The sequence below is a fragment of the Oxyura jamaicensis genome, chromosome 3, assembly GCF_011077185.1.
Source record: "Oxyura jamaicensis isolate SHBP4307 breed ruddy duck chromosome 3, BPBGC_Ojam_1.0, whole genome shotgun sequence".
Taxonomy (NCBI): Eukaryota; Metazoa; Chordata; class Aves; order Anseriformes; family Anatidae; genus Oxyura; species Oxyura jamaicensis.
The window spans coordinates 6,064,375-6,078,500 of NC_048895.1; the positions used below are offsets into that span (position 1 = coordinate 6,064,375).

General features: G+C 46.7%; 1 protein-coding gene across 4 annotated transcripts in view; it reads right to left on the reverse strand.

Annotated features, from left to right (window-relative positions):
* The window catches only part of PAK5 (p21 (RAC1) activated kinase 5), an 82,140-nt gene that overhangs the window by 26,456 nt on the left and 41,558 nt on the right, over positions 1-14,126 (reverse strand). For 3 of the 4 annotated variants that reach the window (XM_035320072.1, XM_035320071.1, XM_035320073.1), the window contains exon 3: positions 11,552-11,766. In XM_035320072.1, coding sequence (XP_035175963.1) covers positions 11,552-11,755 — 204 coding nt within the window. In that variant the 5' untranslated portion in view covers positions 11,756-11,766. Of the gene's footprint in view, positions 1-11,551; positions 11,767-11,911; positions 12,091-14,126 lie in introns of those variants that run through there. The other variant, XM_035320074.1, reaches the window with a different exon arrangement.

Below are 14,126 nucleotides of genomic sequence, written 5' to 3' on the forward strand. Positions count from 1 at the left end.
GACGGTTGTGAGCATGCAGCAAAAACCTCTTTTTGCCAGCAGCCGACACGAAGTGGACAGCTAAATTTGGACCCTGAGCTGCCGTCTTGAGGGGTGACAAAAGGACAAGGGTTAGGAAACTGATGTCTTGTCCCCTATGTCCTGGCATGGTGCCTCAGCTTTGGGCAACCTTTCCATGCAGCTGGCAGCCTGCCCTCCCCTCCCCACCAGAGGCTGCCCCAAGGCTCTCTGTTTTGCTGCCAGCTGTGCTCACCACCACTGCAGGAGCCTCCTGTAGCCACACAATGGTACTACGTTGTACTGTGAAGGAGACAATTGGGTATATTTGCTGCTTTCGATCCTGAGACGTGGCTCGGTGCCAAAAGCCAAATGCTGGCTGTAGGACCACCGAACTTCACCCCGAGTCAGAAGCAGTGATGCTACAAGCCGTGCAAGTGAAACACCAGTGATGCATTTGGGCAGTTGTCTCCTGACCGCAACAGGCAACAAGCAGATACAGCCAGCAGCACCCATCTGCACTAACCAAACACCTCACTTCCCCGTGGTAATAAAAGCCACTAAACCAAGAATGAATTTTAGCGTGCCTGCGCTGCACAGCATTACCCTGGGAAGACGCCTCCTGCCACAGAAACTCATCAGGTGCATGGCTAGAAGCAGTGCTGGATGGGAAGAGACGGCGTTCGTCACTCTGCACCCTCCAGGACTGTCCTATGGGATCTGTTCCAGTTTTGATCTGCAGCCCGTCCATTAAGCAGCAATTACTCAGAGTTAGGCACAAGAATACATAACAAAAGGGGAAGTATGGCAGGATGCTTCTTCCTGAAGCCTGCAATTTAAAGGTTGCTTTGCACCCGGAAGCCTCAAAGTTTATATAATTTCTGTTACTAATTCCTTCCCAATGCTATATATTCTCACCCTCTGTGCAAAAAAGAAAAGAAAAAGAAAAAAAAACACTACTCATTTCTTGTATCCCAACGATTCCTCCTGGGGGAGTTTTGCAGACAGCACCTGCATTGGATGCAGAGCAGAAGCGATATAGCTTTCACATGGTTGTGGATTTGCTGCCTCTAGTCAAACCTGATCCTCTCTGGTGACTGCAAAACTATAGCTCCAGTGGCTACAGCTCAGCTCAGGCCCTTTCTGCTCTGAAGAGCCCCAGGCTTTTCAGTCATCCCACATCCGCTTCTCCAAGCCCCATGGACCTCTCCACACCATCACAACCTGCTGGTGGTGCCACCTCAGCGGCTGGTACTCCCTCCTGGTGACACGAGACAGGTGACATTTCACCAGCTGTGAGAGTAGGTGCCATGTCTGTGATGTGCTGGTTTCCAGAGCTGACTCAATGCCACCAGATAAGAAAAAGCAGCCCTTAGTGGTCACCCACCAACTCAGCAGTGCCTTGTGCTGTGGCTTTCCAACAGGGGCTGACCCGAACGGGCCAGACAAGCTGTGCAGCGTGCTCCTGCTGCACGCCAGCCACGCTGGGACCCGCGGAACAATCCCACGGACACCGCAGTCATGTTCCTAAGCAAGCACGGGCATTGCTGAAATTTTTTTGCTGCTGCCAAACAGCAGTGAGCTGAGCTGGTTACAACAAACCGCGTACGTGCAACACCATCACCTCAATTACCCTGCTGCTGCCAACAGCACGGGAGATGTACGATGCTGCGAAAACGTTGGCACGGCCACACATTAATTATTGGAGGGGTTGATAATGTGGAAATGAAATTTATTCAGCCTGGAAAATACATATTACTCAATGGATCAAAATAAAGGTATAGCTAAAGACCTGAGACAAGTATAATGATCTCAACAACACCACTCGTGCCAGCTGTTTGAAATTCTTCAAAAGTAAAATGATGGAAAACTATAGAAAAGCCTAACCAAAACCGCACTATGCAATTTGTCAGCCTTCGCAGCAGTTTTCAAAGTTAGTTGCCATAACAACAGGAGCAACATTTCATTATAATCACATTCACTGGTAATTCGTTTGACATGTTAAAATATAGCAACTTTAACAAAACATTTAGTTTTTAAATTCCGCTGAAATATCTACATTCTACTAAGTTTTCCTTTTTTTTCTTTTAATACACAAACACGGTCATTATATGTCATTTGGATTGTTATTAGAGAATACTGAACATCAGAAATAACTACTTGGGCCTACTTATAACACACCAAGTATGTGAAATTTTCTATCTAATACGTGTACCAAGATCCATCAGACATAAAAGAAATGAGAGTGAAATGTGATTTTAAAGTTTTTGAGTGAGAAGCTCAGTGTATCTATTGCTTTTGTGCTATACGAGCAGTCCACAGGGAGAGGAAAGGAGAAATTTCAGATTCTGAAAATCTCAGAATTTCTATTTCATATGACTTCTTCTGAGGATTCAAACTTATCTTTTATCCCAACATGGAATGAAAATAACAACACATCCCAGAAGATGAAATTTCCTCAGAAACATTAATTGTAGGAATTCCAACTGCCCTCTTAACAGGCTGACTTCAGAGGCAGCTAGAGGCTGTGAAACTCAGAGCAAATCTGGGAGCATCTGGCAGGAAAAGGGCGATGCTCTAGGTTAGAGAAACCCTGCCCTCCAAGTAACACAGCTCTTCTTTTGTCTTGTAACACTTAGATAGAAGCACACTACAAGGTCGTGACACGAACCAGGACCAAAGTTTGCCTCGTGCAGAGTTGTGCGTTCCCTGAATAGGTTTCTGTCAGGGAAAAATGACACAATTAAGGACAGTCAATAGAAAGTGATGAAGCTCCAGTGCCTCTAACTGGTACCTCAAAAATCTGGACTTGCAAACTGATTTGTGCCTGGATTACTGTTTGAGACGTTTGGAGGATGCTCCCTGTGCCACAGCTCCCAGTCCTCAGCCACGCTGCTGGTGCAGGGGGCAGGAGATGAGGTGCGGGGCAGCAGTCCTGACCCCCCCTCACTTCTTGCTCTGTTCCTAGCCCCAGCCAGCTTCCTTTGGTAGATTCCCATTTTCTTCTTCTTCTTTTTTTTTTTTTTTTTTTAAGTATCTTGTCAGATGCACACATTTAAGCACAAAGTGAGGATTTTGACAGCCTGACAATTTCTAAGAAACAATTTTAACTATGTTCCTATTTCTACTCTACCTGCTGACCGCACTGGTGGGGAAGAAGCCACCAAGGCACAGGGGAGAAATTGCCCTGCACCTGGTGCTGCATGGCCATCTGTAAAATGCCTCTGGCCCACGGCCCTAAACGGGTGCGGAAGTTTCAAAGTACTTCATGGAAATGGGGCATTCCTGGCCCCACACATATAAAGTGTAGTTTTTAAAACCTGATTGATGTCTCTGAGTACTATGGGCTCCTTCATCTTCTCCTGAAACCTCACCCTTTGATTTAAGATTTGCATTAGCAGAATAAAAACATGCAGTAATTTCATACAGTAATTTCATAATTTCTGCAAAGTGCAGAGTTTTTATTTCCAAGGAAATACTCGTTTCCCTTCCCAGGGATGGCTATTACTAAATGGGAAGTGTAGCAGTAGGAATGCCCCAAGTGGGACTAGCCCTCACGGAGTGATTTTTACCTGACAACATGGGCATGCAGCAAGTACAGTGTTCCTCTGCACAGAAATCCGTGTTAGGTCAAATTTACAAGGCAAGCGAGAGGCAAGACTCAGAGCTTCCTGAGCTGATGTTTTATGCATTCGCTCTTGTAAATGGGAAGTGCCAACCAAACACCCTCACCACGGGAACAAACCGAGACAGAGGTTTCAGTGGACCGTCCGCAGCAGCGGAAGGTGCAGGTGCCCAGGACAGCCCCGCAGTCTCATTTACAAGGAGCTGCTGAAACACTGCTTGGTGAATCTTGATTTGATTCGATTTGATGTGCTGGGCTGCGCCGTCGCCAAGTGTCCTCTATCCCCAGCAGCAGATCGGCCCTGCCGTGCACGGTGAGTTCACCTGCTGCTCCCTCCCCGTCCGCCGGCACTCTGGCTAGCAGGGCAAGCCATGGAGGAGAGCCGGGTGGTGTGCCCCACGTCCCTGCACACTGCTAACACGGCACGACTCTCCATACAGCACGGGAAGGAATAACGGGGCTGCAGGATGGGAGAGAGGCAGCCTCCTGCCCCTAAGCTTCTCCCCAGGGCAGTTTGTAAAAGCCACCATGCTCCTACCAGGTCTCTGTGCCTATATATCCTGCTACTAAAAAGTGCTGCTGCACATGGAGGCATCTTCTCTGGAAGTTTGTGCTGTGCTCTGGGAATTATTTAATGCAAATTAGGACACAGATAGCAATTACTGTTTTGTTCAGACTACAAAACTGTAAAATTCACTAAAATTCATAATCTCTTGCTATTCTTTTAACTGTATGTTCTTGAGAGCTAATTAGAGCCTGCTGGATCTGATCTTTGCAATTAAAAAGTACAAGTCCTCACCCTAAATATATCTCTTTTGTTCACTTTTCTCTCCCCAGAGATCTGTATCTGAAACACCTTTATTTTTCTGGCCTGCTCAGCTCATCCCAGGGCAGTGACACTTGGGCAGAAAAGGTGTGTAAAGGTCTCTGTGGGTACGTCTGCATCCCTCTCCCCTACCACCGGAGCTTGGCTGCCGTAATTGGGTCCAGCCTGACAGGTAAGACAAGACAGAAAGAGCAGCAGAGCAGCTGCAAATTCCTAGAGGGCCACAAAGCCCACATCTAATCACTGCAGAGCAGGAGATAGATAAAAACACATTTACACCTGCAGCTTTGGCTTCACAGGTAGGAGAGCTGCTTGGCAGCATTATCCATCTCCTGATCCTACTACTCGAGGGTACTCCTTAGAATATATTTAGCGGGCCTTTGACCAGCATGGGTTCTGCTCTGAACTACAATGAACCAAAATAAATTGATCAATAGATCTAGGAAGGGAGATGTGCAGAACGTGTCGTTACGGCCTGATTACTGTCATGGCACGCTTGCACAGAAAGGGAAGCAGCAACCACTGTCCCAGGGCCGCTGTGAACTGCTAGTGCCTGGCGGTGTGGTACAGAAATGCCTTCCGCAGCCTCTTACAGCACAACACATGCCTTGACCAAACGCCATCGGGTGCCCCAGCAGATTTCTCACGGCTTCTGTCCCAGCCCGCTGCCGGGAAGGCCCTTTCCAGAGGTGCCTTGCTGCCACCTAGCGCTTCCCACGGATGGCCACCAAGAGAAGAGTGACTTCCTACTGTCACAACTTGGCGTCTAAGCGGTCAGCAGCACCACGGGAGGTTCAGCCAGTCCGAAGAAATCCCATGGGGTATTTAACGCCATCAGCTCTCTTGGCTGAGTTGGGCAAGGGTTGCAGGCCTATTTCACTGAAGCTCGGTAAAACACATTCATCCTTCCCACGTGTTTACTGGTGAAAACTGTTTATGCTTTACCTTTTAATCTTTTGCACCTTGCTCTGGGGGATTGGTGCTGAGGTACAGCAGCCAGAAGGACCCTGCCAGCACAGCAGCCACCCCAAAGCCTGACCATTCACAGGCCTCAGCACCGCTTCTGTCCCCAGAGACCCTGTGGGTCAGTGCACACAAAATTTTGGAGGCTGAAAGCATGGCTAAATGAACTGGAAGAAAGCAGCAGCCACGTGGACAGTGATGGAGGCAGAGCCCTCTGGCTCCTGGCGGTACGCTGCAAGCACGGCTCCTTTCTCAGGGCAGGCAAGCAAGAGGAGGTACTGGAACATTCTCCTAAAAGTTGTCTTCAGGGACTAATTTCCACGTTAAAAAAATGGACGTGATTACCTGTCCTTGCTCAGGATCTAATTCCTGCCTCTTTTCAGGTTATCCAGCACCACCTACAGAGCATTCCCAAACTGGTACCCCCAGGGGAGACCAGATTCAATTTCTGAAATGCTAACGCTGAGAGTTTGCCACAGGTTACTGTGTTTCTTGAGCACTAAAGCAGGCTCGAAAGCCTCAGCAGATGTAGACTGTGACCTCCAGATCTACTTTCAATCTTCACTTAGCATATTGCAAAGTCCTGCTCCCCCAGGTAAGCTCTCATCAGTGTAACTCCAACTTGAACATCACTGCCTTGCAAGATTGCTCCAACACTAATATTACTTAAAATCACTATGCTGATACAAACAGTATTTAAAAATATTCTTTTATGAATTTTATTGGGAAAAAAACACCGCCTTTATGCACAGAATTCTGTAATCCATATTGTTGTCTATCATTGCTATGGGCCCAGTAAATCCTTCCTCATGTGAGCAGACCAATTCAAGCTCCTTTGGGGCTGCTGGGGCCTTTCAAACGAGGGACGTGACCAGCAGGTAACTGAATGTCACTACTCCAAGGCAGAGAGGCAAAATCATCCATCTACAGTCTCAGTTCAGTTTTAAATACGTCTGCGTCGTCTCATGAAGACCAAAGCATCGCCCCCTACCCTGCGCTGCCTGCATTAGCTACAGGGACCACGTAATAAAACTGTATTTCTGCCAGCAAAATCTCAGAGGCATTTGAGCACATTTCATATTTCAGAAATAAGAAGATGGAATGTGAAAAAAAATACATATATTTGCCACTTAAAGCATTTATTCTGAATGGTGGCAGCGTTCTTCATACTAGCAACATCAGTGTTTCTCTAGCTTATGAACCCTGATGCTGCTGTCTACAACTCAGCTGCAAACAGACCCTTCAAACTTACATGGCTGAAACCAGGGGTTTGTTCTGAGGGACAAGTATTTTGGTCAGAAAAATTATGTGAACAGTTTGTTTACTGGTTCATTAAAAATGGAGGGATGTTTTATGTTTTGAGTCAAACTGAAATGATAGCGATGCTTCTGTTTTTTTCTCATCCAAAGGAGGCTCTGGAAAAATGCAGCGGTATGAAAGCAAACATGCTGCTGCTGCAAATCTGATCGAGAACTTCACTGTTCAGAAAGTTATGAGGAGTAACGGAGAACATATCAGTTAAAGGCACCGTGGAAAAGAAGAGCTTCTTTCATTTTAGGATGGCTATGGGTTGCCAGTGCAACTCCGCAGTAAAAAAAGGTCTGTGCATTGGCTAGCGTACTTTTGACAGAGATGAAGACATCTTAACATCACTAAATGCACGTGGATATGGTGATGGAGAAGACTTAAGGTCTGCTTCCATCTTTGAAACCAAAGTATTCAAATATTTTCACAGAAAAAAAGAAACAGACAGCTTCTCATCTCTAAGATGTGTCTTCTTCCAGCTGAAACTCTTCACACTGAAACTGTGTCTTCCATAAAACGAACTACTCATCTGAAAAAAATATTCCTGTTCTTTTATTCAGGCATTTTCTCTCTTGAACTAAACTTTGCATGAAGCAGTAATATTCTCCTAAAGGATTTATGCAAAAACCTACAATTTTCTGAAATCAAACCATCAGAAATAAAAACAAAAGTTTCTACTGTACAGTGTAGTACATATGAAAACATATTAACCTAGTAATATACATTATATAAAAAAAAAAGCTGTGAATTTTTCGCACTTATTCATACTGTGGCTGATTTTTATTTGTACAGAGGCAGATTTCCTCCAAGATTACACAAAATCAGTGACTTGGCTCTTCTCACACCGAGCCAACGTCACAGTAAGACGCATTCTTGGACACTAGGTGGCATATTTGTACTAAATCTGTCCAGGTGCAGATGCAGCATTGTCACAGAAACGTGGGAAATCGAACAGCCCTCAAGAGAGGGGCATTTTCCCTTTGAAAGAAAGAGCATCTACTTAAATATGCTGCGATAATTTCTTCTGGCACCGTGTAGCATCAAAAGCATTGCTGTTTAGTCATCAAAATAAACTGAAAGTGGAACTGCATTACAAGACAACTGCAAAGCTGACCGTCACAGCTAGCATCAAAGCCTGGTCAGGTGGCTCAAGGCATTGTCCATCAAAGTTTGTTCTCTGCAAGGGCTGAGTCTCTGTCTCACAGTACCTGCTGACAAAACATTTTCCTTCCACCCCAAACGTCCTGTGCTGCAAGGTGTTAGCTCTTTCCCTGTTTTGGAGGTGTCCCCTTCACCTTATCTCCTCCCAGACGAGCCCATGCCAGGCCCAGTATGTGACTGAGAAGTGTGCAATTGGAACCCGGCGTTCTTAAGCACGAATTAGCACGATGTGGTTATACAAGGAAGGCCCACGAGATGTCAGCAGCCCTTTGGGTCCTGTGCTGGCAAGAGCAGTGCTGTGGGTCTGCAGCTTCCTGGTGGATGGGAGCGAACCGTCTTCAAGCAAGAGCTTCAAAATGTCCCATCCACGGGGGTATCATGGGGGGAAATAAATAAAAACAAGTAGCTATGAAGGAGAGAAAAAAATGTGGCTATTAAAAGAGCCACAGAACAATAACTCATTTTCTGCTTATTTTTTCTCTGTGTAATACAGAGTCTGACTTGTAGTAGTAGAAGCTTAAAAAGGTTTTGAAGATTACTGTTAATTCACCGGTATCCAGGTCAATTTTGAGAGGCAGCGGTGAGGAAAACTAAAGCTACAGATAACACAAACCATGCGGATTACACCACTGAAACATGCAGATGAAGGAGAGGGAAGTCAGCGACCCTGCAGCCTGCCCCATCCAAAATTCTCTCTCCTGTGAAGGCCAGCAGCAGGTGAACGAGCTGCCGCAGGCAAATGACACAGTTACCGTGCATCTCAGGAACAAGAGGCATCTTCTCCAGTGACTCACAGCAAAGGGAGGAAGCTCAGCTGTTTGCAGCACTGCGCAACATGAGGAGGGATTTTAACAAGTCCTGTGCTGTGCTGCTCCCACTGATGGCCATGGATGTTCAAGCATCTTAATGGAGCATCTTCACAAGGCCAATGCTAGGCTCTTTTGGCAAGAAGCCCCAACATAAAGCTCCTGGTACTTCACAAGGTCTATTTTAGGCTCATGAAGACACAGAGAGTTCACATTTTTCACACAGAGATGTTTTCAGTGAAGAACCAGCCTTTTATCAAAATCACTCTCTCCATGCCCCAAGCCTACCAAGATCGTTGTCACTTTCTGTTTTGCATGAAATCTTGTGCCGTGCTTTACTGATCCTTGCTAGCATCTCAAACACACAGCGCTTTGCTTGTATCTGGGTCACCCACGCCGAGGAGGGGAATCCTATTATTGTTTCTGCTTGTACTGGGAATGAATGAATTTGTACAGCCAGCTCAGGTCTGGATTCGAGCTCTGACATTACCATGACAAGCCAGCAGCAGCCACATGCAGCAGGACCATGAGCCTTTATCCCAGCCCACACACATCTGTGGGACAGGGCCCCAGGAGATCTGGGAGCCCAGGGTGCTGCCTCTTCATCAGCGCTGCTGCTTTCAGTACAGATGGAGCACTGAGAATATTTATCATGTATTGTTTTTACCCGACGGAATATACTGTGGGCCATCGGGTCCTATCTGCTTGGCAGATTGAGAAACAAGCAAACAGGGCAGCAAAGCCCATAGAAGCCAGGAAAAGTCTTTCCCTGCCTCTGCTTTGGCTGTGTGTGAAGCCCAAAGCAAACAAACCCAGCTCTGTCTCAAAACCCAGCAATCATTCTCTTCAACTCTACCCCTACAATGTGCACTGCCCCACAGCTGTGAGGCATACCTATTAGCAGCAACGCCTCTGCCTCGCTCTGTCTGTGTAGCCAATACAGAAGTTATTGAAAGGAGAAGAAATTAATAAATGCGGAGGAGAAAAGCTATCGAAGTGCCACGTCACCTAAAACCACTGCACAATCAACTCTGGCCGAGTGCCTCAGCCTGACTTAACCCCGGGACTCAGGACGTGCCCAAGTATCAATCTGCTGCTACACCTCCGTGCATTTACAAGGTGCTAATTAAACCCTATCAACTGCTGTATGGACAAATGAAAAACCAGTAAACGATATTATGACCTTGGAGCCTTTGGCTCCCATCTTCCCAAATAGCAAATACACTGCAGATCTTCAGTTCTCACCAAAGTCATGAAATCCTTGGTGCCTGAATCACTTCTTAACAGAACTAAAGGTGCTAGTGCACGTGCACACACACAGATCTTCATTAAATGTTTATGCTGAACTACTTCAGCAACATGAAATATTTTCAAAGTTTCTCTCCATAAGTTATGCCAAAATAAGGCGTAATTCTTACTGTCCAGTAACATGGGTTACAGACAGCCCGTCCCCAGGAAACGTGCCACGGGAAGGTGTTGGGGGACACGTGGATGCAGGATGGACCGCAGTGGCCCAAGGACTCCTGATACATACACATACGTAAGGCCCCCTATATATAGACATATGTAGTCCTCTGAAAAACAGACAGAAAAGCAAACCAGACAATTTCCTGGAAACAACTGCCAGTGATTTTCTCCACTTTGAAGTGCTGCGGATACTCATCCAGGGCTTGAACCTTCACACCCCGCAGCGTGTATTGTATCACCAGGGCTCTCCTCACAAATAAAGCTATGCAGATGTCTGTTTGCAGGCCTAGACCTAGATCCGCATTGCCTGTAAGCTGTTGAGAAGCTAATACATTTTAAAATGTTTCAAACTTATGGATTTACAGCTCTAGAAAAGAGACGGTACTACTGCAAGATATGAAATGCATTTGTTCATTTTAAAACGTCTTTAAGCATTCGTGTTAAAATACCCAGAGATATTTTGGTGTTTAAAAGGCCTGTGAAACAAGCTTGCTTCTTTGCCCTAGCTGGCAAAGGTTTGCCTGCTTTTTTCCCCACATTATTCAGGGCCTCTACTATACAGCAAGATATTTTATCACAGCAAAAAAATCTAAGACTTTGCTTTTATCCTCCTCGTCCTGTAGCAGCCCCCAGCAATCCTGATCAGCAAGTGGTGAGTGTCCTTCAGGAGCGGGCAGTAAATGCAAATTTAGCAAAGAGCACTTACGAAATATAAATACAGAGTCCACGCTCTCAGGATTATCCGATTTTCGCTTGCCGCAGAAAAATCCACACGAAGATGAAATCCTAAATTTATCTTTCAGCTGCATGACAGTGAAGGGGATATGTACTGTCAGCACACAGGTGTCTCTTACTGGGAGTTAGGATGTGGGTCCAGGAACCACGAAGGAATGCCCAAGTGGGACCCGTGACATAGGCTCTTCTGGGACAGTTCTACAGGCTTTATAAATACAGTTTTTCCTTGCAGCTCTAGGAATTACATATTTGGATTTGCAGCTCCCTCTGTACTTGCACACTCCCCAGCCCTGCCTGGACAGCCGCTGGGGGCGATGCAGATAAATATTTTCTGTCTGTTGGTGCTCAGTGGCCAAGCCCGACACATCACTCCTTCTCACTTCCCTTCTATTTCTAGCCATGTGGGCAGAGTACATATACATGAGTGCTTACAGCAGAGTAATCAGATCATCTTTTGCTAAGACACAGTTGCGTATGGAAATTGGGATAACAGGCACACAATGGTAGCCCCCACCCTGCAGCACGTACCTTCCGAGAGCACGAGGCCTTTTGGGGCTTGAAGCCCAACCTCAACTCTGAAGCAGTGTGACTTCATTAAGGCTACATGCAATTAACGACAGCCTAGGAGATAGAGAGGAGACGAGAAAGAAAGACTTTGCACGGTACCTTCATAGGTGCGAGCTGGATGGGAGTGATGCATGAGGGGTCCACCATAGGCTTGGGCCTGTTGGCCGTGTCCGCCAGCAAGCTGTGCCACTGCTGAGGTAGTCCCGTGAACTTTTGCTCCCGGTGGTCAAAGCCTGTGTGAACCCGATGCTCGAAGTTGGAGGGCCCGGAAATTTCCAGCTTTTTCTTCTTCTTTCCAAACATGGTAGAAAAATCTGGAGAAGTAACAAGGAAACAGGAAAGGGGGGGAAAAATCTTTACGTTTTGTTGCAGCCTGTAGCTGTTCTCTCTACTACATGGAGAATTTCAGATGTTATTAGCTAAATACCTGCATAGGCTTTAATTGTACTCCACACTTACCACCTTTGAGGTCTATGCCCGGAAAGCACTTATCTGCCCTCTGCTCACAGGATCTGAGATTGCAGGAAACGACCTCGGTCTCTGACCTGCACGTGTCCGTAATACCTTGTGAAATAAGGAGCTGCCCTGATCCCCAGCAGAGAAAGCCCCAGGTCTTACTTTCTGCTCCTCTCCCTGCTGCTCTGCTGGAGCTGCAGGGTGCATCCCAGGAGAGCTGGCAGCCCGGAGCTTTACGGCTGCAGCGCTGTACGGCTCTGCGCGGAGGCCAGCGCTCAGCGTGAGCAGCGATTTATTCCTACGCCATCGCAGCGCTGCAAAGAGATGGAGAGCACAGAGCTAATTCTAACCCTGCATAAATGCCTTCATCTGCATTTGTAAAGGGTCCCGCTCACCAGTGCTATCGGCTGCTGTGATGCATGTACATCGTGTGAGCTATCCTTCAGAGGGAGACACGTTACTGCAAGAGACCCACATCCCCCAGGTACCTGGGTTGGTGCATGGCTGGGTGCAGATCGCTGGCTTATGGCCAGCACCCTCAGGTGGCACCAATTACAGCGAGGGCCGTACTTATTTAGAGGTGCAGGAGCACAGGCAGCTCCTTTGCTCTCTGTGCACGTGGTGCAGGGAGGAGAGAGGGTCCCTCTGCCACCATGCCTGTGCAAGGAGCTAGAGGCTGTCAGAAGAAATGCAAGCTGCCCTTTTTGTACGTCGCTGGACAGAGCTGGCCGCCTGGTAAAGCTAAGCATTAGAGCATTTACTCAGCAGAAAGTGAGATTTTGGTTAACTCCATTACTTGTTATTCCCTGGCATGAGCAGGAACTTGTTAATCTAAAGTCCTTTGTTATTCTCCAGGTGCTGTTAGCATCCTGGGAGGGTTTAACTGCCCACATCTCTAATAATGCAAGCCCCCCAAAACTTACTTTTTTGTACTGGGATTTCAAATATTTTTTGCAATCTCTGTTGCAGCCTCATGTTTTTCCTAAAAGGAGGAATTTGGATGAACTTTGGTGTGTTTTTCCTAAAAGGAGGAATTTGGATGAACTTTGGTGTGGCCATTCCAAGCAGGGCTTGGTAAGCCCTCAAGCAGCAGGAACAGAAGCATCTGCCTCAAACAGAACAGCCGCCTGGTGAGGAGGCCAGCAGCTTCCTAACATCTCTCCCATCACAGGAGAGACTCAGCTGTGAAGCTGCTGCCCCAGCTTTATGATTCAGGCAGAGCAGCTGTCTGAGAGAAGCTCAGGGAAGAAAACAGAATTGCATTACTTTTCTAAAAGAGAGAGGATGATAAATCAAGTATGTGTTCTGCCCCCATTCCCTCTTAGTATTTCACTAAAAGATCAGGCCCATTGTTTGGAAAGTGCCTGCTGGGTGCTCTACACGTCCCCTCTGTGTGTGCAGGTGATGTCTCCCCTGTGTGTACTTTCTTTAGATGGAGCAGACTTGCTCGCCTTCCTTGGCTTTTCCCTGAAGGTGTTACCTTCCACACCTCCCTCCAGCTTTGGTTCCCCTTTTCTGAACTCCCTCTGAATCTCCTGCCCTGGCTGACAGTCTTTCTCCATACCTGTTAACTTCAGTCTCCTGAAATCTGTTATAATCACTTTGCTACCTGGCCCTTTTTCCACTTTGAACATCACAATCCGTTTATTTTTGTTGTTGATGGCATGCCTGATACCCTGTGGTACTTGCAGAAACATTCGCAGCATAGCCTAAAGTCTTTGATTGGGCTCTGTTCAAGGTTATTTACCTTCAAGGCTTAAACAGAAGCACCAGCAGCTCAGGCAGTAGCTTGTACTCACTGATCACCTCCAGGGCTCCATGAGCTGCAGCTGGTGTCAGATCAATGGATCTGGATTGATTTCATTCACCCTGTGGGATTTCAATCTATAAGGCCTATTGGAGTCACATTTTCAACCAACAGCTCTAGAGATGTGCTTCTTCATCTAATCAGTGCCAGTACTTGCATGGTTTCTATGCCAGACTTGCTCTCTGATGCAACTGCTGGATGCTTCAAGTCCTCCAGCCATCAGTGGATAAAAGCCCATCAGTTGGCACTGGTGCACGCTGCCTTTTTAAAGAAGTAATTCATTACTTCTTTAATTCAAGACCTTATTCTTGTTTTTAAATTGCTTTTTGTTACACTGCTCTCTTCCATGGTTTAAATACTGTTACAGCTGGATGTAAATGTGAAACTTGGCCCAGCTGCACCTTTACTTTC